The 25,682-nt window shown below is 44.2% G+C and overlaps 1 protein-coding gene across 3 annotated transcripts in view; it reads right to left on the bottom strand.

Moving 5' to 3' along the window:
* The window catches only part of R3HCC1L (R3H domain and coiled-coil containing 1 like), a 60,094-nt gene that overhangs the window by 18,484 nt on the left and 15,928 nt on the right, over positions 1-25,682 (bottom strand). For 2 of the 3 annotated variants that reach the window (XM_066601106.1, XM_066601104.1), the window contains exons 4-7: positions 24,398-24,573; positions 22,063-22,133; positions 21,040-21,135; positions 15,645-15,785 (exon numbers count right to left, since the gene is read on the bottom strand). In XM_066601106.1, the coding sequence (XP_066457203.1) occupies positions 15,645-15,785; positions 21,040-21,135; positions 22,063-22,133; positions 24,398-24,573 (484 nt within the window). Of the gene's footprint in view, positions 1-6,222; positions 6,898-15,644; positions 15,786-21,039; positions 21,136-22,062; positions 22,134-24,397; positions 24,574-25,682 lie in introns of those variants that run through there. The other variant, XM_066601105.1, reaches the window with a different exon arrangement.

Genomic DNA, 25,682 nt, shown 5'->3' with positions numbered 1-25,682 from the left:
ATGTTTCTCAATTTTTTATTTTTTTAAAACTAATTGATGACCTATTCTTAGGGTAGGTCATTGATAGCGGATCAGTAGGGATCTGCTGCTCGGGATCCGCACTGATCCTCCAGCCCACTCCAGTCAGTGCAGCAGGGCCGGATGTCTGCATCAGTGGTCAGGGCTGGAAGCTTAGACTGCTTCTCTCCAATTGCTTTCAATGGGAGTGAAGACCTTTATTGTAACACTTCCGGCTCTGACAAGCGGGGCTGGACGTCCAGATTGCGGTAAGAGCCGTAAGTGTCATAGGAGGCATTGATCCCATTGGTTTCAGTTGTAGTGAAGTAAGCTATTACACGTTCGGCCCTACTGCATTTAAAGTGGGTCAGAGGATGAGGTCGGGTCATAAATAATGAAAAAAAAAAAAAGATAAGACCCCTTTAATGATTGTCTAGGCTTACAAGGAGTTGTGCTAAGATATAGTTATTGCCTATCCAATCAGGACAACAGGGGTCCCATAGCTCCTCGCACAAGCAATCTCTGGCGTTCTCACTAAAATTAACGGTGTGGCAGTGCGCATGCGTGACCTCCACTATGTTCATGCGGGGAGCCACAGAACCTATCCTGTGGATAACTCCGTATCTTAGAACAACCCCTTTAAGGGTATGCTTACACAGAGCGGAAATGCTGCGGAATGTTCGCAGTGGAAATTCCACGGCATCTCCACTTCCAAAATAGAGTCAAGATCGGAACTGTACTGAGCACAGCGCCACTGCTCAGGCGCTGCAGAAGTGACCAGCGGAGCTGCACACAGTACAAGCCGCCAGGTGAAGGAGGTGCTGACAGCCAAAGACTTCAGAGTGAACACTGTCTCTTCTGAAATCAGCTGCGGGTACACAATGGATTTCAAATCAAAATCCGCCCGAGAGGTGCAGATCCTGACCTGGTTTTGGATGCGGAAATGCTGCGGAATTTGCAAGGTTGGGGGGGTGGGGTTTCAGGGTTTTTTTTTTTTTAACCAGAAAAAGCACCACACTTGTCTGCTCAGCCTCAATCACCAGACACACCCGCTGGGCATTGCTTCACCTTCAGCGCCAAAGTACATTAAGGGTAAGTTCACACATAGCGGAAAATGGGGCACATTTTTTGCAGCAGGAAATTCGTACCAAAACCGCAACCCACTCCCCCCCCTGACTCAAAATAACCCCCCATTAAAATGCGAGTCACTGGTGCAGATTTTGGCGTGGTCTTTGATGCACTTCCGCAGCCCATTTCACATCTCCGACTGACGCGATGTGGATTTTGATGCCTTTTCCCCTGCGGTATAGATGCGGTAAAGCCGCACAGCACCAGCAACGAATGACAAGCTTGCCTTCACAAACACTTTGGTATGACACGGGCTTCAACATATCTGTTTAATTTAAAAACATACAACGTACATTTCCAAAAACATTTTCACAAGTTCATAAAAAATACCTGTATTATAAAAAAATAAAAACTGGAAAAATTTCTGAAATTTAGTACATTCGAGAAATGTTTATAACATAATATAAGATGCTCGAGGTTATGATTTAGTGGGGAAGGGTGGGGGACCCGGGACCCCAAAAACTTATATATGAATATACACATCTGAATATTCGTACCTGTGAGGGTACAAAGTAGCTGCAATGGAGGGTTTCAGGCCTCTGCATATAGCATGGGGTCTAAAGAATAGGCCCTCACACCCCTTTATAGGAGCCATCACACCCCTTTATAGGAGCCATGTAGAATCGCCTGACCTTTTATAGGATGAGCCATGTAACAAGCCGCCCAGCAACACACGCTTAGGAAAATCTGTCAGTTGCCCATAGCAACCAATCACAGCACAGCTTTCATTTTACTTCAGCAGTATAGGAAATGAAAGCTGCGCAGTGATTGGTTGCTATGGGCAACAGGTATTTTCTTTTAGACAGCTTCCTCAAGACTGTGGTGCTGAGATCAGAATCAAGTTACTTTTCTGTGCCCAACCCTGTAATTAGATGACATTCTCTCTCGCGACTTTTGTGCGTTGAGAGACGCGCGAATATGAACTTCATTCTTTTGAGCACGAGCGACATTTTCCCTCAGCGATGCTGCGAGGTGTAAACCGCTGCATGTCCTTTTTTTTGACAGTACGGCAAAATTCCTTTATTCCAGCGGCGATAGAAACGTATAAAAAAACCCCCAAATAAACAAGAAGAGAGCAGAAAAATAGAACAGGCTGTATTCCCAAAGGGGCGAGTGTGATTTTGAAAAATGGTCCATTTTCCGTGTGATTCTCATGTGCTTGCAATGCATTTTTTGAGATTTTCACGAGTGACTTGCATCCGTTTTTCCCTACTCTGCATTTCCTGTTTTTTGTTTACCCCCCCCCCACGTGGTCCCCCATAATAACACATCGCAGTAGGATGCAAATCACATGCCATGCAATTGCAATGGTTTTTTTTTTACGCTCCCATAGCAAGTAATGAGCGATTCTAGAGAAAAAAAAAAAACGCACGAAAAATAGGATATGCAGTTTTTTTTTTTTTTCAAACTTGGACTAAATCAATCAGAGGAGGGGGAAAAAAAATTGGCTGGTGCGAATTAACCCATTCAAATTAATGTTCCTTTCCTGTGCGAGTTCTGCCATCACGGAATCGGATGGAACTTGTGTGCATGAGCCTAATTATTTCTCTCTGCTCAATCTTCTGCTTTTGTGAACTTGCACATTTTATTACTGGCTTGTGCTGCAAATCTGCTGCTGGACTATCAGACTTTCTGGATTATCAGATGGACATGTAAAAAAAAAAAAAATTCAAATAATGGAGTTTTCTATACTTTTTCCAGCTTCATCAATTTATGAGAGTATTTTAATGCCATTGCATGATTCTCAGGCAACCTTAGACAGTGCAAGAGAAAATTACTAGCCCGGGGGCTTGTGCTTTCACGTATCCATCTGTTGGTGCCACAAAACTAGTTTGAGAGTGTTTCCCCGAAGTCACCGGTAAATCTCAATCCATCAATCATCATCATCATTGGAATTAAAGAGAATGGCGCACATCATCCATTAACAAGCGCATTTTATAATTCTTCTTAGATGCGTCGTCTTTTCTAGACACATTTGAAGAAGCTCTAGGGAGGTGTGTCTAAGGCATATAACTATGGCGCATGGCTATGTATGCCACTTTTTGGCGCAATTCTGGTGTATATTGATTGGTAAATCTCCCCAACGGTGCGAAAAAAAACCCCTCCTGCTCATTCAAGTAGTGCAAGCCACAGGGGTTGTGGGGTGCCCATTAATCCTAAATTCCAAATCTTTAGAGTGTTGCAGCGATACCAACCCGATTCCCATATTGCTGTAGACAGGCTGGTCTGAAGGAGCTTCCCTTTATATTACATTATTCCAGTGCATCAAAGATGGAAAATGAAGCAGCTTTGTAAAAAACAAAAAAAAATAAAACCGTTTTGTTTTGTGTTGACAGCTCCTATACAAACCCATGCGTTTCCATGGTAGCAGACTACAGTGATCCCTTGTCTATCGCGGGGGTTACGTTTCAGAGACCCCCGCGATACATGAAAATCCGCTAAGTAGCAGCGTTATATTTACACAAATCAATCTGCTGGGTTAACTGCCAAACAATCGCAAAAGTAAAGTGGCAAGTGCTAGTGGCGTTCTGTATTTCCTGTATGTACCGCTAAATTCCGCGCTATAGTGAAAAACTCAGTGAAAACAGAATTATATATGGTCTATCTAAAATCCGCGATGCACTGAAGAATTATTGAACCGCGATATAGTGAGGGATCAACTGTACAGACAAACCCTGTGTAGTCTGATCTTGCAGTCGGATTTTGTTTCATTTTTCCCCAACATATATTAAACAGGTTAGTAAGAAGAAAAGGAAAAATGGAAGAGTGTGCATGTAACTGTAGGATCAGACTACACGGGGTTTGTCTGTAGTCTGTTACTATGGAGACACAGATATGCATAGGTGCTGTGGATACAAAATGATAGATTTTTTTTTTTTTTTTAGTTAAAGGGGCATTACCATTTCACCTCTCGCTCCCTGGTCTGTCGCTTTTATATCTTCCTGTGCTGTCCTTATCATGCCACTGGCCTGAATGTGCCCGCGCCCAATATGGCTTGGCAGCTACGTGCAGGTCTATTGAGCTCCATAGAAAAGCTTTTGGACTACTGTGCATGCCCAGAAGCTGTCCTATACAAAGGTGGACGGGCAGGAAACTAGCCTACATGCGCACTCCTCAGATTCAGGCCAGCACAACACTATAGAGGCAGAAAGAACAGCTCAAGTGTGGCCATCGCTGTTGGATTGCAGTGGTGCTCATGACTCCCAATAACAAGCAGTTAACAACCTGGAAGGAAACAAAATGGCGTATGGGATTGATTCACATGCAAGTCCCAATTGGTAAGAATTTTTTAGACATGCACTGTAATATAAAACATGATCATCCAGACTGAAATACTTCCATAAAGGGGTTGTCCAGTTGTAAACTATTAATGGCCTATGTGTAGAATAGGCCATTAATAGTACACTAGTGGAGGTCTGCTGTCCGAGACCACTCTGATCCACTGTTCACTAGGTTGATGCACAGAATTGATTTCTGCAGGAAGCAACAGCTCCGTTCTTACTATAGTGGCCAGGCTTGGTACTACAGGCAAAGTTCACAATGTGAATGGTAGCTTTGCCTGCAATGCCAAGCCTCGCCTTTGCAATGTGAATAGAGCTGTCTTCTTCCTGCAGAAATCAGTTCATTTCATGAGTGCACTGATCTGGTGAACAGCGGGCATCCCAAGTGGCTACTATTGATGACCTGTGCTAAGAACTGGCCACCGATCGTCTCAACCCTTCCCAATCCACTGTCTGACATCTAAAGACATTCTGATTGAAGGCTGTACAGTCTCTATATCGGAAGACGCCCAGCAGGGTATTCTTACTGTAGATTACTGGCTTCTCTTTTGTCGGGGGCCTCTCCAGAATGTCCGATACCACATTACTGGCTCTGGCCAGCAGATGGCGCCATTGTATAATGGCAGAAAGAGAAAACTTCCTAGGAAACCCTGAATCCAAAATTGGATTGCAAAGCGTTAAAGGAGGAGATGTCCAGTTGTGCACTATTTACAAAGCGGTGCAAGTTTTCATTTCTGATACATTGGAACAATTAAAGATTATGCAGGTGAACCTTCCCTTTAACGGAGGCGATACACTTTCCATTACTAATGGAGCCATAATAGCTTTTCCAGATCTGTTTTTCCCACCATCTAACGGGTTTGTATAGAGGGTTTCCTTCGTTGCTGGGGTATAATAAAACTCAGCGCCAGTATGAATAGGATGTATGAAAGGACTGAATGGAACAGTTGACAGAAGAGAATGACTGGAGAATGTAATTTACCGGTGACTTTCCGAGGGGTTTTGAACTATAAAGAGCTCGCTGCTAGATCTGTTCTCAGAACACCTGATAACAATGCCGCCGTATACAAGGTTATCTCGCAGGAGACGAGTACAGTATATATTGCTTTAGGTCAGGCGCGTGCCACGCACGGGCGCCTGTTTACTGTGCTAAATGAACAAGCCGCCTCACTTCAGCGATTTCCCCTCATGATAATTAAGCCCTGTAGAGAGTCAGCCATTTATCACTTGAACGTTACACCGGATCTCCACCATCAGCACATTTTATGACGACATTAGGAAAGCGCGCCTTATTCTGCTGCAGATCAAAATCCATAAAAATCACTATTTACTGACAGATTTCGCCCCCCGGGACAAACAAACAAACCCAAAAAAAATTAGTTGAGTCGGATTCCAAAAAAGACTGCGACAAGCTGCAAATTAACATAAGGCTCATGTTGCTTCCAGTTCTAAGACTATATGAACATGTGCGCACCCAAAAAAGGAGACAAGGGGAGAAGAGAAACATTCGGAAGGGACATTCTATTCCCCCCCGCCCCCTCCCAATTTTTCGTGCAGTTCCGGCCCGTCAGCTAGGGGGCAGTCCCACATTGTATGTCAGCAGAGATCCTGCCCAACACGCTAAATGTATCCGTGGACTACTTTGCTACGTGACGGGTAAAATAAATAAATAAATTAAAAAGTATCCTTTCCTAGAGGAAGTTTTTTGGTAACGAAGAGGAGACAGAAGGACGTAACCCCGAGCACAAGGACGTATGCAGCCAATACGTGAACGACGTATAAATGCTGATTGCAGTTTTTTTTTTTTTAGCAGAGAACAAATATAAAAGGGAACAAACTCCCAGAAGTCTCTTTGGGTAGTAAAAAATAAAATCCAATTTTTTTTCCTGTGCAGAGTTATTGCAGAAAACCTGCTGTCCCCATGTCAAAACTTCCTGGCCTGTCATGTTTGGGACATATAACCACCACAGATTTCTTATGGAAAAACAAGTACTAGTAATCCTGTTTGGTTTCTAGGAGACCCGGCGTGCCTATGACAACAATGAACTGCATAGTGCCAGGAAGTGTTGTCATTGGGACAAAAGTTTTAGTTTTTTTTTCAAGATCCTGACCTCCAATACCGCGCAGGACAGATCTAAGCTACATCACATTATTAAAAAAAACACAAAAATATATATAACAAAATGCTTCAGGTTGCCAACATCTGACCCTTTTTCTTCTGCAGTCCAATCCAGGATGAATGTGCCACCGTCCAGCCGCTCTGTTAAGTGCCCGACACAATTTAAAGCGCCTGTTCTGTACAATAAACTCTTTTATTCTCCACCAGCTGAGCAGAGGGATTTAAGAAAACAGGTCACCGGTGCATGTCATCTCCAGACGATGTCCTCGCCGCGTCTCCGTACTACAGAGACATGTCGCTCCCCCTGCCGCGGCTGCCTTCACCTTCCTTCCCAGGCATCTTCCCGCTGTTTTGCTTCAAGATGCCTTCGCGCTGTAAAAAAAAAAAAAAAAAAATTAGAAAGAAAAAACACCAACTATAATCACAGCGATTTCTTTTCTAGACTTTAGTTTTACTGCTTTTTTTTTTTTAAGCAGTCCGAAATTTTCTGATATAAACCTATTTCGCACCACTTTGTAGTTCTCCGTACGCAGCCAGCAGTGTAAACAATGGGGCGCTCATTCTGGTTGCCATGGCTACAGTCAGGGTCACGTATAGAAGTCTAGATAGAAGATAGCTTCTCTACTAGATATGCTTGTATATACTGTATTACATGGAGGAGAGGAAGCAGCCGCACCCGAGTCCTGGTGTCTCAGGCTGCCTTCACACTGGCGAGAAAAATCGCGCCAGATCTGGGTGTTGCGAGACGCACAAATATGAAACCCATTCTTTAGAATGGGGTCATAGGCATGAGCGATGCTTTCCTGTATGGCTTTGCGATGCGGAAAACAAATCGCAGCATTTCCCATCTTTCTGTGAGGAAATATACACAAGCGCCCGTTAGGTCCCTTTCACGCGGACATATGCGAGTTGTGCCCAAGACACTTGGACGGTACAAGGTCACCTCATTCACACACGGACACGAAATACACCCAAGTAAATGGGCCCTTAAGCCGTTAGAACAGGTCAGCAGTAGTATTTCCTAACAGGTTTTTACGAAAAGCAGCCCTATGGACCTTTATCTTGTATCAGGCTATCTGAACAGTTACACTAGCCCTGGCTATGATGCCCTCCCCATTGTGTAGTGCAGCAATCAGCCCCGATTGTGGCAGTGAGGGTTAACCGCTTAAAGCTCCTTACACGCTTTCGCTCTGACAATTCTCTTCTCGACCCCCTCCAGTCTGGTTTTCTCCCCCTACACCCGACTGAAACTGCCCTCACAAAAGTATCAAATGACCTGATGACGGCAAAGTCTCCCTACTAATCCTCCTTGACCTCTCTGCTGCATTTGACACTGTCGACCATGACCTCCTTCTCACTATGCTCCACTCTATTGGTCTAAAGGACACTGCTCTCTCCTGGTTGTCCTCCTACGTCTCGGACCGTTCTTTCAGCGTCTCCTTTGCTGGCTCTATCTCCTCTCTGCTTCCTCTCGCTGTTGGGGTCCCCCAGGGCTTGGTCTTTAGTCCCCTTTTCTTCTCCATCTACACAGCCCCAAATGGACAAACGATCCACAAATTCGGCCTCCAATTCCATCTCTACGGTGACGACACCAACTATACACCTCCTCCCGTAACATCTCTGAGTCATTCCTCCAAAATATCACCTCCAAAATATGAAATGTCTGCCCGCTGTCTCTAATACTACGTCCTCCCTCTTTCTCATGCTCTCTAAAACTGACCTTCTCGTCTTTCCGCCCCCAACCAGCCGACCTCCCCTCAACATCTCCATTCCAGTGTCTGGCACTATCATAACCCCCACACAGAACACCTGCTGCCTTGGGGTCAAACTGGACTCTGACCTCTCCTTTACCCCCCCCATCCAATCTCTGGACAGAACATGCCACGTGCACCTCAGAAATATTGCTAAAACGCGGCCGTTCCTGACCATGGACATGCTAAAGACACTCGTGGTCGCCCTCATCCACTCCCGACTCGACTACTGCAACTCTCTATTCATTGGCCTTCCCCCACACCAGACTCTCCCCTCTCCAATCTATACTAAATGTGGCAGGTAGGCTCATTTGTCTAACCTGCTGATTCTCAGACACCTCTGCACTATGCCAGTCACTGCACTGGCTGCCCATCCACTGCAGAACTTAATTTAAACTTATCACCCTCACCCATAAAGCTCTCCATAGCGCTGCGCAACCGTACATCGCCTCGCTCCTGTCTGTACAACACCCAGCTCACACACTCCGAGCCGCTCACACACTCAGACTAAACACCCCTCTAATATGAACTTCACATGGTCGTCTACAGGACTTCACCAGAGCAGTACCCATCCTCTGGAACGCTCTACCCCAAGGCATCTGGACAATCCCCGATGCACGAAATTTCAGATGCGCTTTAAAAACTCACCTCTTCAGGAAAGCATACCAAATCCCCTGACGTAGACGCCCTGCCCCTCCCTATGGCTCCCCACACCTTCCACCCTGCTCATTACATACGACCTCTACTCCTGCACCTCCTTACCGCCCTACCGCGTTTGCTTCTTAATAACCGATTTCCACATGTAATTCTCGTATTGCCCATGTTCCCCAATGACTTATCTCCCCCCACCACTTGTACCTCCTGTATCACCCCTGCCCCGTTTGTTTTAAACTGATTGTATATCACATGTAATTGTTGTATTGTCTGTGATTTCCTGTGCTTGAAAGTGCTGCGGAATAAGTTGGCGCTATACAAATAAAGATTATTATTATGATGCGAAGGCTTTCTGTATTACAAGTCTCCTTTCGCCGGTGGTAGCGTTCAGTAGTAGTGCCTATGTGATCAACTTGATGTAATAGAACGTCAAGATGCAGGAAGGGGGTTTCATAACAGAGACATATAACACAGTAGAGATCCATAAACGTTCCTGGACGTAGTCATGGCAACCAGAATGAAAACAAGCGGAGGACCTTACAACAATACAGGACTGTTGACTTTAGAAACCGATGCACAAATGCATTTACTATATTGCTGCATAAAAAGGATCTTACTGCATCTTACCCTTTATATTTACTCCATCAGGCCTATCAATTTGTAGTGAAAGATTTTGGGGGTCAGAACACAAGAATCTGGAGCGGCAAGTTCTTTTTTTTTAACAAGAACTTTAGGTCTTTCTTATTGGCCATGTGAAATGCTGGGAGGTAGTAAGACTAGTTATACAGGACTGGTTAGTAGAGTTATTTACGGTTAAGTGAGCGCCACCTGCTGGAAGAGAGTTAGCTAAACTCCTTTAAGTTTATATGAAAAAAGGAAGAAAAAAAAAATTGTAAAAATGTCATCACCTAGTGGAATCTACGCCACAATGAATTATTGTGGTTCTGAAGGTCTAAGCAGGTCCAGCATGATACTTGATGGAGGTACCTAATAAGAAGTGGCCACTCGGTATTGGGACACTGTTAAAGCCTCATAAAAAACCCAAACTGAAGTTCCCGGTCCCCAATATAAAATCTGCTGCATGGGGAGGAGTGGCCCATTATGTCCCTTCAGGCTCAGGGCCAGGATGCACCCCTATAAATTACACATTGAGGACTGCATCATGGGTGAACCAGCTGCTACCACTTCCTAGTAGTCCCTTCTACCGCACATAATAGTACAGGAGATGGTAAAGCTGGGTATTCCGTGGATAACCTGGTATATTCTGCTACTGCAGCGACCTTTCTCCAAGTACATATCTTCCACGAATACTTCATTTAGTTTCATCTGGAATTTTGCTCATTGCTTGTGTGAATAATTAAGAGTTTGACAATTTGGCTGTTACACATCGCTACATGTGATTAAATACTTGCCAGGAGGAACATCTTTTGTCTGTTCCCAAACCCATCCATGCTAAAGTATTTTAAGCACCTTAAAGCAAAATGCATTTTTTCATGAATCAGCCAGTTACTTGACATATTCTCATACCATGTGGATTATTGAGCACCTCCACCCACTAGAGGAAGCAGAGGACCTCCTAGGCATATTCATCATTGCAGTCAGAGCATGCTCGGATTGTGGAAGCCATGCTCTCCCTGTTTGTCATTGCACTGAACATTTCTAGAGGGCATGCTCGCGCCATTCCTCATTACTGGGTCACACTCGACCCAAAACACTCAGAGTGCTTTGTGTGCTTGAAAAATGTGTATTCTTCATTGCACTCTCATGTCATTCCCCGAGTATCGTGAGACATAAATAAGCAAAATTCTGCAGACCGAGAGGACAAATGGGAAGTGAAGGGACATGTTATTTGTATAGCGCCAACTTATTCCGCAGCGCTTTCAGGTAATTTGTTTATTAGCCCCCAGGAAGCTAGAGCTAGGTACTCATTTTACCGACCTCAGAAGGTTACCTGAACCAAGCGGGGATTGAACCGCAACATTCAGGTTGTAAGTGAGAGTTTAGAAGAACGTGTCAAGTAGGCGGTCCCCACTATTCGATGTCAATGGGTTGGGTGGTCCTCACTGTCAATCAAGCTTGACCGTGAACAGTGGCGACAGCCCTTCTGATACTTTTCCAACGCCACCAGCCGAATAGGAAAACTGATATGGGGAAACTGGGAGGAGCATAAACACTGTTGGAGTCAGCAGGGTCGCAGATGCAAATCTATGCGGCCAACCGGCTGACATGACAGGTCCTAATGGGACAATTAGCATAGCCCTAATTTAGCGTAATGCAGATCCAGCAATGAAGGGGGGAGGTTGCAGCTGCAGAAAGCTGCCTCTCCTTCAGAGAGATAGCAGCTTAAGCCCCTCCCCCTTTCCCTAAGCTGCTGCTTCATATGTACCAGCACTGAAGGGGTGAGGAAAAGGAAAATAAAAAACTAGGGACATTTCTCACAGATTTCAGGGCACATATAGGAGGGGCCTCAGTAATAAATTGTTTCTATAGCGCAGAGCGGCATCCGAGGAATATATTGACATAGTGAATAACAAATTAGGCGCATAGCATTGTCACCCGACAACGCACTACAAAGCATTATGAAAATTGAGGTGTTTTCCACGGGTAAAAAAGAAGAAATTCATCTACAAACATATTTCCTTCCAAGATAAAACGCTTTAGCGCAATGTTTATTTCTTCTTTTATTCCTCAGAAAGCCAAAACTGTCAAGGCTTCCACGGCGCTTCAGTACATGTGACAGTCACAATGACAAGTTCATAACAGCAGCGAAGCAAAATAAGGCCAAGAGCACAAAGCGTGCAGCGACTAAAAGAACGCCACCGTGAAAACTGCGAATGCTTTACACACATTAGAAGGAGTGGAGTGGTTATGCGAGTTCCATAGGCACAAGGCTACCCGCTTTTACTAGCTGTACTGTCAGAACAGACGTTCCCAGAGGGTGAAGAATAAAAGGGAAACTTAACGGAACACTCCAAAATACATACACACGGTTATATAACTGCGGCAGGTCCTGCGGGAGCAGAACACGACACAGCGATTAGACATTTATCGCACAAGACATAGGGCTCCCTTCAGATCATGATCAAACATACTGTATATGCAGAGAACGCTCCCAGGGTATACATCAAAGGTATTCATAGGCTTCCATTTACCCAAAGAATGCTGGTACATGTTAAAAAACTCTGCTATACTATACAGAGGCATCCCCCCCAAAAAACTTGTCGAGATGTGGCAGAAGGCAGCAAGGTAGCAAACTTACCGACACCAGGACAGCTCAGTGAATAAATACAGCAGCCGAGCCAGGCTCATAACCAATACCGCACCATGATCATACCATAAATACAGCACCAGAACCAAGCTTGGTACATAAATACAGCACCAGAACCAAGCTCAGAACACAAATACAGGAGGAGAACTAAGCGATAGTCTTGCTGGGGCGCTAAAGGTCTAACAGGGGCGTCTGGAACATGAAATGGGAGAAGACAGAGCCAGGAGGAGGATCACTTGCATAGCTCCATAAAACGCTGTTGCGTGGAGGAAGATCATCTGACCAGATGGACCCAAGATGCCCCTTGTAGAGGGGTTGCATGTTGCTAAGGACAGCTATGACTACAATGCTGTAGATGTATTTAAGTTGGTATAATGTACTTTTTGTCTATATACGCATACATGCTACAGCAGTAAATCAAGCATAAACCTCAGTTTTGTCCGGAGTGTTACTTTAAAAGTCTCCCATTTAGGTAGGAGAACTTAAAAAATTGCTTAAAACGGTTTTACGAGGATGGCAAGTTATGCCTTATTCACAGTATAGAGAATAACTTTCTGACCAGTGCGGGTCCAAGCGCCTGGATCCCTAATGATCCCGGTGTGGGGGTCCCCACATGACCAGAATGGCGGTCGCACACGCTTGCAGCCACTCCATTCATTACAATAGGAGTGTCAGTCATTACTGAGTACTTGAACTCTGCCATCTCTAGCGTTCCCCTTGAAATGGAGTAGGAACATGCATGGGTGACCATGGCTTCATTCATGGAAACACCTTCAAGATCCCCATTTTTGTGATCGATGAAGATTCCAAGGGTCGGACCCACACTGATCTAGAAGTCATCTCCTATCCTGTGGATCGTGTAGGACCTTCCGTCTTTGCACAACCCTTTAATGAATATCTGGACTTGCTATTCCTCAAGCAGTGGCATGCACATATTTTGACCATGGATTAGCTACACAAAACCCCCCCCTATTTAAAAAGCAGACTCCATCGCTCTTGTGGATATCGGTCTGTGTCACCTGTATTCACTGTGAGCACTGGAAGCACATATAGATATCCAGCTCTGAAGCAGCAGGTAAAAGGAGGGGCAGGCCTTAAATGGATTGTCCAATTTGGACAATCCCTTTTAGTTAGAAGGTCAAATAAGCCAATTACAGTGTGTCTGAGATGGGAATACCCCCTTTAGGGTACATTCACACGTAGCGAATTTTGGTGTGGGTCCGCAGAAGAATTCACTCCTTCAATTCAAAAAACGAATAAAATCTGTTGCGGATCCGCACTAAAAGCCACGTCCAATTCTACACCAAACATTGTGGATTTTGACATGGTTTTAGTTTTGGACTCGTACCATAATCCACAACCTGCGAACATACCCTTATTAAAAGGGGTTTTCAGGTTGTAAATTAATCGATGGCCTATCCTCAGGATAGATCAGTAGTAGATTTCCGGGTGACCATTGCCAGGACCTTCTCTGATCAGCTGTTTGCCAGGCTGACATACTCGTGCATCAAGCTAAATTTCTGCAGGAAGCAGACAGCTCCATTCTTACTGTACTGGCCAGGCTGGGTATTGCAGACAAAATGCTCCCATTTATTTTAATGGGAACTTGACCTGCAATACCAAGCCTGGCCATCACAGTAGGAATGGAGATGTCCGCTTTCTCCAAAATTCAAGTTCCGCACACAAGGGCACCAGTCGAGAAAACAGCTGATCGGCAGGCATCCTTAGCAACGGACCAGAACCAATCTATTATTGATGACCTGTCCTGAGGATAGGTCATCAATAGTTTACAACCAGAAAATCCTTTAAAAAGTGTATTCCCATCATCTTTAATGTTGCATATTGAAATTAGCAGGCTACCCGTGTAGCGCATTGCATGCTGGTTCCTCCAGAATACTCTCCACTCCAATGGATGGAAGGTGGAAATACCCCTGTAGTAACAATACTAATAGGGTGCTTCAAAATGTCGTCCCCCCCCCCCCCCCCCCAAAAGTAGACCACCTCTTTAATGCCTCGCTCTTGTGTATGAAGTCAAAGAAAAAACCTGCATATGAAATCTGAGGCATATATTGGTTCAATATGGCCCCATTTGACTTATTACGGCTCCATAACACTCGGAGTCATAATACGTTTGTATGCACGAGTCTTCATAACTTAAAAGTTTTGCACAAAATGTTGATCCTACGTAAGAAAAAGTCGCCATGTCGATGTAATCATGACTGCGAATGCTGTTCTCCCCCGTTCATTATACACCATCAATGGCCTGTTGTGTTGTACTCATTTGTATGCCAGAGTATTTCTGAAAAACTTTTTTTTTTTTTTTTTTTAAATAAAAAAAAGTGATCAAAAAGACATATGCATCCCAAAATGCTACTAATAAAAACTACATCTCAGCCCACAAAAAAAAAAATATATGGGTCTCAAAATATGGCAACAGACAGTAATTTTTGATGAAAACAAAAACAAGGATTTTTTTACTTTTTCAATGTAGTAAAACATTACAAAACCCTGTATAAATTTGCTATTGCCATAATTGTACTAACCCACTGAACAAAAGGTCATTTGTCATTTTTACTTCACCTTGAATGCTCTAAAAACTAACATGCCCCTTGAAAAAAAAAAAAAACAAGCAAACTTTTTTTCTTCATTTCATCCAACTTAAAGAATTTTAACCCTTTCCAATCCACCGTCTGACGTCTTAAGACATTCTGATTGAAGGCTGTACAGCTCAGATGTCGGAAGACGTCCGGCAGGGTATTCTTACTGTAGATTACTGGCCGCTCTGTTCTCGGGGGTGTCTCCAGCATGTCCCATACCGCAGTACTGGCTCTAGCCAGCAGATGGCGCCATTGTATAATGACAGAAAGAAAAAGCCCCCTAGGAAACCATGAATCCAAAATTGGATTGCAAAGGGTTAAACATTTTTCCAGCACACTATATGGAATATTAAATAGTACAATTGAAAAACACAACTTATCTCACAAAAAAAAAACAAGCCTTCATATGGCCATGTCAATTGAAAATTAAAATAAAGTTTTGATTCTTGGAAGGTTGGGATGGAAAAAAAAAAAAGTTGTAAAATCTCTGGTCTTGAAGGGGTTAATAACAAAAGGTTGACTTTTTTTTTCCCTGTACCGATGAGACTCTAAGCAGATCTTTGTGCAGTTAAGTGAAGGATTCATGGCTTGTTTCTTTTAATGTAGATCTCTTTAAATAAACCCCGTTGTTTTAATGTCATTCCGAGCCCAATTGTAAAAGGACAGAAATGTCACGATCCCACTAGTAAGCCCTGCTCATCTCCAGCCAGAGAAGGAGGGGAGATAAGTACTTGCACATATGCAGCCAGAAGATTGTGCCACTTAATACAGTTTGACAGCGTCTGCAGCTGTTAACAACAAAATCCTACCAAACAGAAGACTGTGCACAATCTAATTGCTTCCTCTCACCTCTGGCTTCCTGGAGTTTTTTGCGCTCAGCCTCCCTTTCGGCTCGGCTCTGGGTACTTCGTACTCCCAAGGCACTAATCACTAGTCTCCTTGCAAGAACCGCAGACGTTTCTGGACGGTCTTTAGCGGGCTGCAGACAATCTAAGTCACACAAGAACAAAAGTAGATTAAAAGTACAGAAGTTTCATACAATGACAGCGCTGAAAAGGTTTTCGCTACCCCCTACAGAGCTCGGATCCATATCCCCCGACTCGGATTAGCAGCGCCCATTCTTGACCAATAAAAGGCTATTCTAACATTGTACAATTACTGTAACACTTGAGATAATTGAAGAAGGAATGTGTGCTGGTTAATGAAAAACGTTACATCGTTAAGGGATGATAATTATGGGTCTGACGATAAAACGAGTGATAATTAGGTCAAGCCCAGAGCACAAAGGAATGATTAAAGATCGTAAAAATGGAACCAGCTAGTTTCAAGGAAAAAAAAAAAAAAAGTTAACTTTGCAAATCAGCTCGATTTAAAAACATCTCTATGTTTTGTATACATAGCTCCTATGAAGAAATGTGTCTCCATGGTAACAGACTACAAACAAACCCTGTGTAGTCTGATCCTACAGCCAACCACAATCTCTTTCTTCTACTTAAAAGGTTCTCTAGGAATGGGAAAAAATGGCCACCATCCCTGCATGTGAGAATACAGCTCCAGACTGAAGGGAAAGGGTCATAGGTGGAGCCTAATACCACAGTGCTGTTCGTTCCTGTCAAGCTTACTGCTATTCAGTCAAACAACAATGGATAGTGTGGTATTAGCCTGGGTTCACACAGGGCAGATTTGCCACAGCAGATCCGCCCGCGGCAAAACCACCCGCGGCCGCTAATCTCGGGATTAGCCAGCCATGTGGATGAGATTTCTCAGAAATCTCGTCCACACGGGACGGCTAATCCGCAGCGGTAAATCCGGTTGAAACTGCGGCTACGGCCGCCGCAGCCGCGGTTTCCAAAGATTGAGCATGTCTGTTTATCTTTTCTTTTTTGTTTATTTATGTCACGGCCGCTCTCTCCTCTATGGGAGAGCCAGCCGCAACGGAAAAGCAAGCGGCCGGGCCGCTTCAAAGCCGCCGCGGCTTAAACTGCGGCGGTTCTCCCGGTGGAAATCTCGCGGTTTTTGCTGCGGCCAAACCGCGAGATTTCCGACGGAAATACGCCCTGTGTGAACCCAGCCTTAAGCTCCACCGATGCTGGCCTAGAGCTGCATCCTTGTAACATTCTAGAACTGGTTTCTTACAAGCTGCAGAAATAAGTCATTTTTTTCCATACCTGAGATGGAACCCTTTAACGGGTTGTGCCAAGATTTCAACTTATCCACAGGGAGAATACATGTCTGATTGGTGAGGGTTTGACTGCTGGGACCCCCACTGATCATAAGAATAGGCGTTTTGCTGTATGCAGATGTAGCATGCACCAAGTATATTGTATAGGCATGCTATGTTCATGACACAGCGCACCGAAAAAATATAATTTGAGAAGTGCTGGATGTGTAGCTGGAGTATTACAAGTACAGTAGTTGGAATAGAGAGGCAATATGCATGCCTGACCGCTGCACCATTCATATTTAGGTACCCCTGTTCTTGTGATCAGGAGCCATCCCAGTGCAGTGGTGAGACCCTCTCCGATCAGACACTTATACCTTATCCACAGTATCCAGAAGAAGTTTAAACCTTAGGGCAACCCACTTACGTAGGAGAAAGGTGAAAAAGAGGTATGTCTACGGGACTGCACAAGGTTTATTTGTAGTCTGTTACCATGGAAACATATAGGTCTGCATAGGAGCTGTATACGCCAACCCCCCCCCCCAAAAAAAAACAAAAAAAAACAAAACACACAACTAGATTTTTGATCCACTTGATCAATTCCTCTCATTTCAGATGTATCAAAACAATAAAAAGATGTGAACATTTCCTTTAAATAAAGGACAAGCCGCAAGTTCCGTTTCGGATAAGTGGACAAAAACAAAGTCTGCTTTTTTTTTTTCTTGTCTATGACTATGTGTTGTATTGCAGCTCAGTCCCGTTCACCATTAGCAATGGAACACAAAAAAAAAATTGCAGTCCATTTCTAATCCTGAACGGCATTTTAATTCTTGGAAAACTGTAGATGACTAATTTTAGTTTTTAGGACTGACTCTCCAACTGTGTAAGTGTCAAGTAAGGTCCCACAATGCTCTGCTCTCTAGTCACTAGAAAGCAGTGACTAGAAAACAGGCCTCCCTTATTAAAATCATCTAACAGTAAAAACTATATTTGCTGCCCACAGCAGCCAATCAGAACTCTGCTTTCATTTCTGAAACTGCTACGGTAAAATGAAAGCAGAGTTCTGATTGGCTGCGATCGGCAACAAAGACAGTTTTACTAGTAGAGCGGAGATACAGAAGAAGAATTTTTAGACTAGTCTGATTTCTAATGCACGAAGCCAGTTTGAGGAGTGGAGGTCTAGAGACATCTTGCCCGGATGTTGGACGGGCGGTAAGAGATGCACATAATCCGCTGACACATTTCTATTGAGGTCTTGCGGGGAGCAGAGCTTGTTGAGAAGATGATATTTTTGCATTCCCCAAGCACCGGACACAGTCAGGTCAAGATCACTGCTCTACGGAAACAGCTTTGCTTTTGAAAGCGAGAGAATGGAGCAAGTTCACAAATGCTGAGCCCAAGGAGAATTCCTGTGTGTTCCTCAGCGTCATGCTTCCCTATACTTAAAGTGCTGCTAAAAGCTTGGCCAGTAAATTGCCTGTGACCGACAGAATTTCATAAATATCCACTCCTCTTAATAGGTGATGGATTAAATAAAGTTCAGTCCAGGAAATACTAAATAAAGTAGGACCATCGTCCAGCAATCTTGGCCAGGCCACCACATGGGTCCTTGTCTCCAGAAGACATCGCCATATCCGGTGCCGCAGACATGTGCAATGGGAGACCGGTTGCTTTAAAAGGGATCGTTCAGGATTGGAAAAACATGGCCGCTTTCTTCCAAGAACAGTGCTTCAATTGTCCACAGGTTGTGCGTGGTACTGCAGCTCAGTTCCATTCATTTCAACAGAGCAATTGCCACATGTTGAAAGGACCCTTTAGTCTTGTATTGCAGGCGGAGTAGTTGGGGGAAGAGCTCTTGCTGAGGCCAGTTGCCTTACAGGCAGAGATAGGTCTGATCTAAGGGTTGTCAGAAGGATAAGTGGGGTATTGCTGGTCTCCTGAGTTACATATAGATTTATATACTGTGTATATCTCACAGCTTTAATTGCAGTAGGACACAAGGGAAGGTCAAAAGAAGGGATTTTTCAACATTTTGTATTCCTTGAATGGGCCATGTATTAATCAGTACCCTGATAGACGTACATAGCAATGTGCAAGTATAAGACTAGCTATACACATTAGTCTTTAGCCAACTGCTATCTCACCCGATACCCTCAAGGAACGTGCATGCATATATGTATTCTGAATGTAGAGAGGGGAGAAAGCTGCTGCCAAACACTTTTGGCAGCGGCTTATCTTGCCAAGGACAAAAGGATCGGGCTGGCTAAAATCCAAATGCCCGTTGCTTACCTCCCCTGACATCTATGGAGAGACAAGGCACCCCCATACATATCAGGTGGTGGGCAGAACCCACCAAGATTGGCAGGTTCTGCTATATATATTTAAAGACTATCACATCAACCCTTATTTCTCGTATGCAGGTATGGACCCCTTTAAATCAAGTATCCAATAAAAGGGTGATTGATGAGAAACATCAATGGCATATTGATTAGATATGCTGTCTATGTCTGATCAGTGGTGGTCTAATCACTGGGCCTCCTCTAATGTGTATTACAAAGGCTAGACTTCACTTAGAGTACAGTTCAGATGGTGGTTTCTGACAGCAAGCTGGATGACCTGACATGTTGTGCCCATACTGCTATATGATCCTCAATGAGTCAGGTAGGAGATCTGCCAGTAGGCTGATGAGTATTGATGTCTTGTCCTGTACCACAATGTCCACTGGGTCCTGGGTTGCCATTTATTACCCAAGGTACTTCTGGAGTGCTGCATATAACCCCTCGGACAACCTATACTGTGTACCAACCTCCGAGGGAATAGGATGATGCCTGGAGAATGCAAGAACTTCTGTGTGCCCATGCATAGTCCTATAGAACAGCAGACATTACTGATATCTGTCCATGGAAGGACCTGTACTGCAGCTTTCACCGCTTTCCCTCCGGGCGACTTTCATTTAGCGACTGTTGGACTTGTGCAGTTAAACCCCTTGTGTTATTGAACTTGCCAAGGTCATCGCTCCTTCGGCAGCATTAATGCAAACAAGAACTGCAATCCTGTCCTTATTGATTCCAGCCCTCTATTAATAATGAATGGACTTTATAAGGAGTGTAAATATATGTAAATATAGTAATATCTCCCTTTCTGCAGTCTTGTGCGATGTAAAAGAAATATATAATGAAAGCTAATATTTGGCGCCGTGTCAAGGGATTATTAGGCCTTATGTTAAGGGAGACTGGATAGTTTCTGCTGCTGAAGGCAAAATATAAAAGTAGAGCCCCCCCCCCCACCCCAAAGGATATGTATGTGATCTATAAAAAGCTGGTATGCATGACTTATTACATTCCTTTATAGGAAAGTCTATTTTTTCCCCCCTCTGCCTTCTGCTGTAGTACCAGACATGGCTTATGTGCAAAAGTGGAGGTGGTTCTGCAAAAAGCATCTCATGGACCTCCATATTTAAGATCACCTCTTACTGCAAAGGAGAAGAAGAGCTGGAGATGTGGCAGCTTATGAATGTGTTCCCCCGTTGTAGTTTATGTGATTTGCACAAGGCTCAGTCGCTTCATGCGCTAAAATCTAGATATGTGTGGCTACTTCCTCCTTTCTAGATTTACAGATAGGGGATCCGGGGACCCCTATTCTCCAATAAGCAGAACCCCTACCTGTCATAAATGTTTCGGATGGGAACAATAAAAGGGTTATACCAAGATTGAAAGTGATCCCCTATTCACAGGAGAGGGGATAACTATGTGATTGATGGAGGTCCGACCTCTTGATAACCCAATTAGTCAAGAGAACAGGGGTCCTGGGTGTCCCGAAATAAATGTAGCAACAGTAGAAGATGCAAGCTGCTGCTTCCTGCACTTCAATAGAGGAGTACTTGGCAGTCCCATTAAGGGCAAGGTAACAGTGGCATGCATCCTTGATTATGGCGCCATTCACACAACAGGACATGGAACCCCCGTTCTCGTGATTGGTGGGAGTCGCAGCGATCAGACTTCCACCAATCAGATCGCTATCCCCTGTCCTATAGGGGATCCCTTTCCATCTAGCAACAGTAAACATGAAGGCATTCCTTCTCACCTGCAAAGGCCCGGGCTTTAGCTCTGGATGCTCTGGTAGCTTCAGACAATGATCTCACCTTCACTAATGGGTTCCTGCTGTTCAATGCGTCACGAGCTGAAGGAAAAAAGTTTAATCAATGGGGGAAATTTACTAAGCTGGACAGTCTGATGATGGACTTGGCGTAATCCCCCCCAGTGCATGGTGCGCTTAATAAATAAAGAGGCGCACGTACGGCAGTTTCTGGTGTAAATTATACATACATTTGTCTATCCAGGGCAGCCACGCCCCTCCTGACAAGCCCCACCCACTGCCCACATAACTAGTGAGGCTGACACAGAAGGCTGAAAAGTTGCAAATTCTTTGTGCCAAATTTTGAGAATTTTCTACACAATTTTCTAAAGCCTTTTTACATGTCCCCAATATCTCTCAATGATAAATGCATGACTAGCGCTGTGTTTTATTATAAGTGATAACTTTGTGCATTTCATGGACTTTTAATAGGATTCTTGCATTGGGGTGAGATGTATACAGACAGGACAAAGAATCTGACAAGTTCAAATTCAACATGCCCGATCCTACTTATTCCCCCGTCATCTGCTGTTGGACACCATTAGTGTAAAATGGTCAAGCTGAAAGAAACCATTAGATCCTTGTTTCCTCTGCTGCTGGCGCGGCAGTCATATGCAGTTCATTTTGCATGTGACCATTCAGCCAATCACAGGCTTTGGTGGTCATATGTGGCAAATGGCAGTATCACCACTGAAGCCTGTGATTGGCTGAGCAGTGACATGCACAATAAATGGCACATCCCTGCCGCATGTTCCTCTGAGATCAGAGCGGTGGGGACAGGGGCTACTGCTCTTGATGGGCAGCCACTTCAGGAGAATACTTTGCCTTATTTCTTTATTTTACACCGTTTTCTACTCCTAATTTTTTTTGCCTCAAAACACTCCTTTAATTGCACTGCATTGGTGTATATAGCTCATCTTATCACCTTTTAAAACAAGGCACCTAGTCTCCTAATGAGGCAGATTACCATACCTGCGATAGGACTTGCGAACACTCCGAGGGCATGTGTATCGTCAACCCACTTGATGTCAAACCCTTTCTTCCTGTGGTAAAAGAATGCCATACAAATGTTCAAATACACAAGTCACACAGAAAGCTGCAAGTAGGGAAGGAGACTTGTACGCATACAGTTTGGCCATGGTGGCCAGTCACTATATAGACTGCACCGCTCACAATGCACTACTGTTAATCCATATGTCCCAGCTATAGATACAGAGAGGTAATAGTGCCCCAGTGTGTAACCAGAGAGGGGGTCCACATGACTGAAGTATGTGATGACTTCTACAGTTTTATGTACACAAAGTTTAAATGGGTTTTCCAGGGAGAATACTATTGATAACCTATCTACTGGATAGGTAATCTATAGTTGATTGGCTGGGATCAGTCACTCAGGACCTTGACCGATCAGCTGACAGCATCACAAATACACAGGGGTCAGAGCGGAAGCTTTTGCTCCGACCTCTGTGTAGTGGCCAGTGCTTGTAACTGCAAGTATAGCTCTAAATGCGTTACTTTACATGCGCGATGTTGCTCAATCCTCTTCAATGGGGCTAGAGGAAATAGCCGAGTGCAATTATATGGGTATTTCCATCAGTCCCATTGAAATGAAAGAAGTGGCAATGCACATGCGTGTTCAGTACTCCATTCACACCAGCTGGAGATGCCATGTAGCAGAGGCCCAAAGTGGGGCAAAGGGATCCTCCATTCCTGGGATCAGGGACCCAGTGGTTAGGCCCAGACCGACCTATCAATTTTTACCTATCCAGTGGATGGGTGAAAACACAAAAGAATGTCCCCTTACCGAAATAGCCATGCACCTCTTTATAAATTTGGCGCACCTTTCTCTATGGCAATTCCTGTGAATGGGAATCTGTTACCAGGTTTATAGTGCGCTGATGACAGCATAAGCTAGGGGCAGAGAGCCCAATTCCAGCACTGTATCCCTTACTTGATTCGGTGGAGTAGTTTTCATAAACCAGCTTTCAGGAGCTGAAGACGTACTGCAGTCCTCAACATTTTATGCATGCTCTGTAGTGCTTGACACTCATAAGCAATGGACTAACCGCACCCTCCTGATGCTGAATGACCTGTTTTTTCCTATGCACAGAACAGGGAGAAAGCTGTCAATCAGCAGGAGGAGGGTAAAGTTAGCCTTTGCGCACAAATTTATTGAAAACCACTGTGTATTCACTGTCTTATTTTTTGCCCCCCAAAAGAGGCGCTAGGTCTTATTATACTTGCTCAGTCCAGGTCCCTTCCGCTGCTCTCCGGGGCTCTGACGCGCATCTTGCAGTCCTTGGCCGCCCACAGAAGATCACTTCCTGTCATTGGATTCATAAATCCCGCCACCAGGAAGTGATGGCTCCGATTAGTTGTCGGGTGCTGCTGAGCCGATTAATGCAGCGCTCAATGAACTAATGTGATGGCTGTGATTGGTTCATCGAGAGCTGCATTATTTGGCTGAGCAGTAGTTGACGAACCAATCACAGGCATCGCACTGTGGAGGCGGGATTTATGAATTGGCTGAGCTGCAGCATTGATTGGCCAACTCATAAATCCCGCTTCCACAACGCGACAGCGTCGGAGTTCCGGAGAGCAGCGGGAGGGACCTGGACTGAGCCTGCTAGGTAATGTATTTCTTTTTATGTAATGCAGCAAGGGCTTATTTTTGGGGTAGGGTTTCTATTTCAAGCCTCTCCAAAAATCTCAAAAAATAAGGGTAGGGCTTATTTTCAGGGAATCAGGACACCTTACCAAATCAAGTAAGTGTCCTTGCTCTGGAATTGGGGTCTTTTGTCACTAGTTCATGTAGCTTTACTCACCCAAGCACCACAGCCTCCTCAAACAGATGATCGGCAGTGGGCCTTGTCGGCAGACCCCCCACTGATACTCGGATACTGACGACCTTTTTCAGGATTACTCATGAGTATCAAAGTCTCAGAAAACCTCTTTAAGTTATGAAAAGTTTCATTTTCCACTTTACAGAAAGCTGATGATGGCCATCGGGGTTACTAGTACAACTCTTATAAGGGCCATCACCAGCTTTCCTAGGGCACTGGATGGCCGCCTGGTCATGTAATAAGAGAGTGTGGAAGGCATTACGATATAACGTGGCGAATTTGTCGTTCAGTCGTCTGGAAGAGCTGCATGACGGTGACTACTTGAGCTGTAAGAGTAATCGTATTGGTTGTCACCAAACTTTCCCACGAAACAGATTTAGTGAAGGAAACTGGATGTATCTATCTGTTGCATACGTAGGAAAATATCAATTCGATACTAGAGAATGACAGGAGCGGACAGGACTCACTGGTAACTGGCAAACGCGCGGAGTAAATCCTCCGTCTTAAATTCTGCAGGGAAGCTGTAGATCTCAATCACATGTGACAGTTCTAGATCATCCATAGCCGGCTCTTTAGGCTCGTAGTCATAGTAGTTATATCTGGGCTTCTTAGGGCTGTCCTTTTCTCCCGCTCTCAAGGTCACCTAGAAGAAATGCAGGAGAAGTAATCATATCGGCATTTTATAGCAAGACTGTGGATTTAGTATTGTAGATTTCAGTAGAAGAGATGCATCTAAAAAGGGGTTAATATTAGAAGCTTCAAATCTCCTTTACTTCACATAGACATAGATCAAATGACACGATGCTGGCTGCCTGTAGCCACCACTAGAGGGAGCTTACAGTATATTGATTTATACAGTTCTCATTGAACTCTGCTGCACAATATTCTCTATGCTGCTGCTGCTTTTAGTAAGCGTTTTATTTCACCCCAGTGCTTGATTCACATTTAGACTGCTCAATACTGCTGTATAATGTTGTACATGCAGCTTCTAGCACACCCCGATGTTGGATTCACAGTTATACTGCTCAGTACTGCAGTATAATGTCTTCCATGCTGTTATTGCTTCTAGTGAGTGTTTTTTCTCACCGCAGTGCTGAATTCACATCTTCACTGCTCAGTACTGCAGTATAACGTCATCCATGCTGCTGCTGCTTCTAGGAAGCATTTTATCTCATCCCAGTGCTGAATTCAAAGCCACCCTGCTTAATAGTGCTGTATAAAGTCTTCCATATTGCTGTTTTGAGGGTGTGCAACAGAGAGAAAGAGAAGAAGAGTCTCTATTCTCCTATGTGTGCAGTGTATGGGAGACATCATACACAGGTCATGTAGTCCAAGATCACAGAGTAGCCCTGCAACAGCACAAACTAATGAAGTCAATGCAGTTACATTGCGGCTCGCAAGTTACCACAACTGCAATCTGATGATCACAAGAATTTAATGTTTTACTATCTTTAGGTTGCATCAATGTGACAGCATTGACTTACATTAGTTTGCAATGTCTGGGCTGTACTGTGATCCTTCACCATGCTAGAGTCAAAATGTAGCCCTACGCTAAATTTGTACGCAGTGAGCTCCCCCTAGTGGTGGCTCCAGGCAGCTAGAATAGTATTTAACTGTATGGCTATGTGAAGTGAATTTGGGGATTGGCGTTCTGGATCATTAAATATGAAACACAGCTAAAAGTTTTGATCAACTTTTTGGTCTTTTTGCCAATCTGTTGATTGCAACAACATATCCTCCTACTGAGAGCAT

This window comes from Eleutherodactylus coqui, chromosome 4, assembly GCF_035609145.1.
Source record: "Eleutherodactylus coqui strain aEleCoq1 chromosome 4, aEleCoq1.hap1, whole genome shotgun sequence".
Classification (NCBI taxonomy): Eukaryota; Metazoa; Chordata; class Amphibia; order Anura; family Eleutherodactylidae; genus Eleutherodactylus; species Eleutherodactylus coqui.
This window is presented reverse-complemented; position numbering and strand designations above follow the sequence as displayed.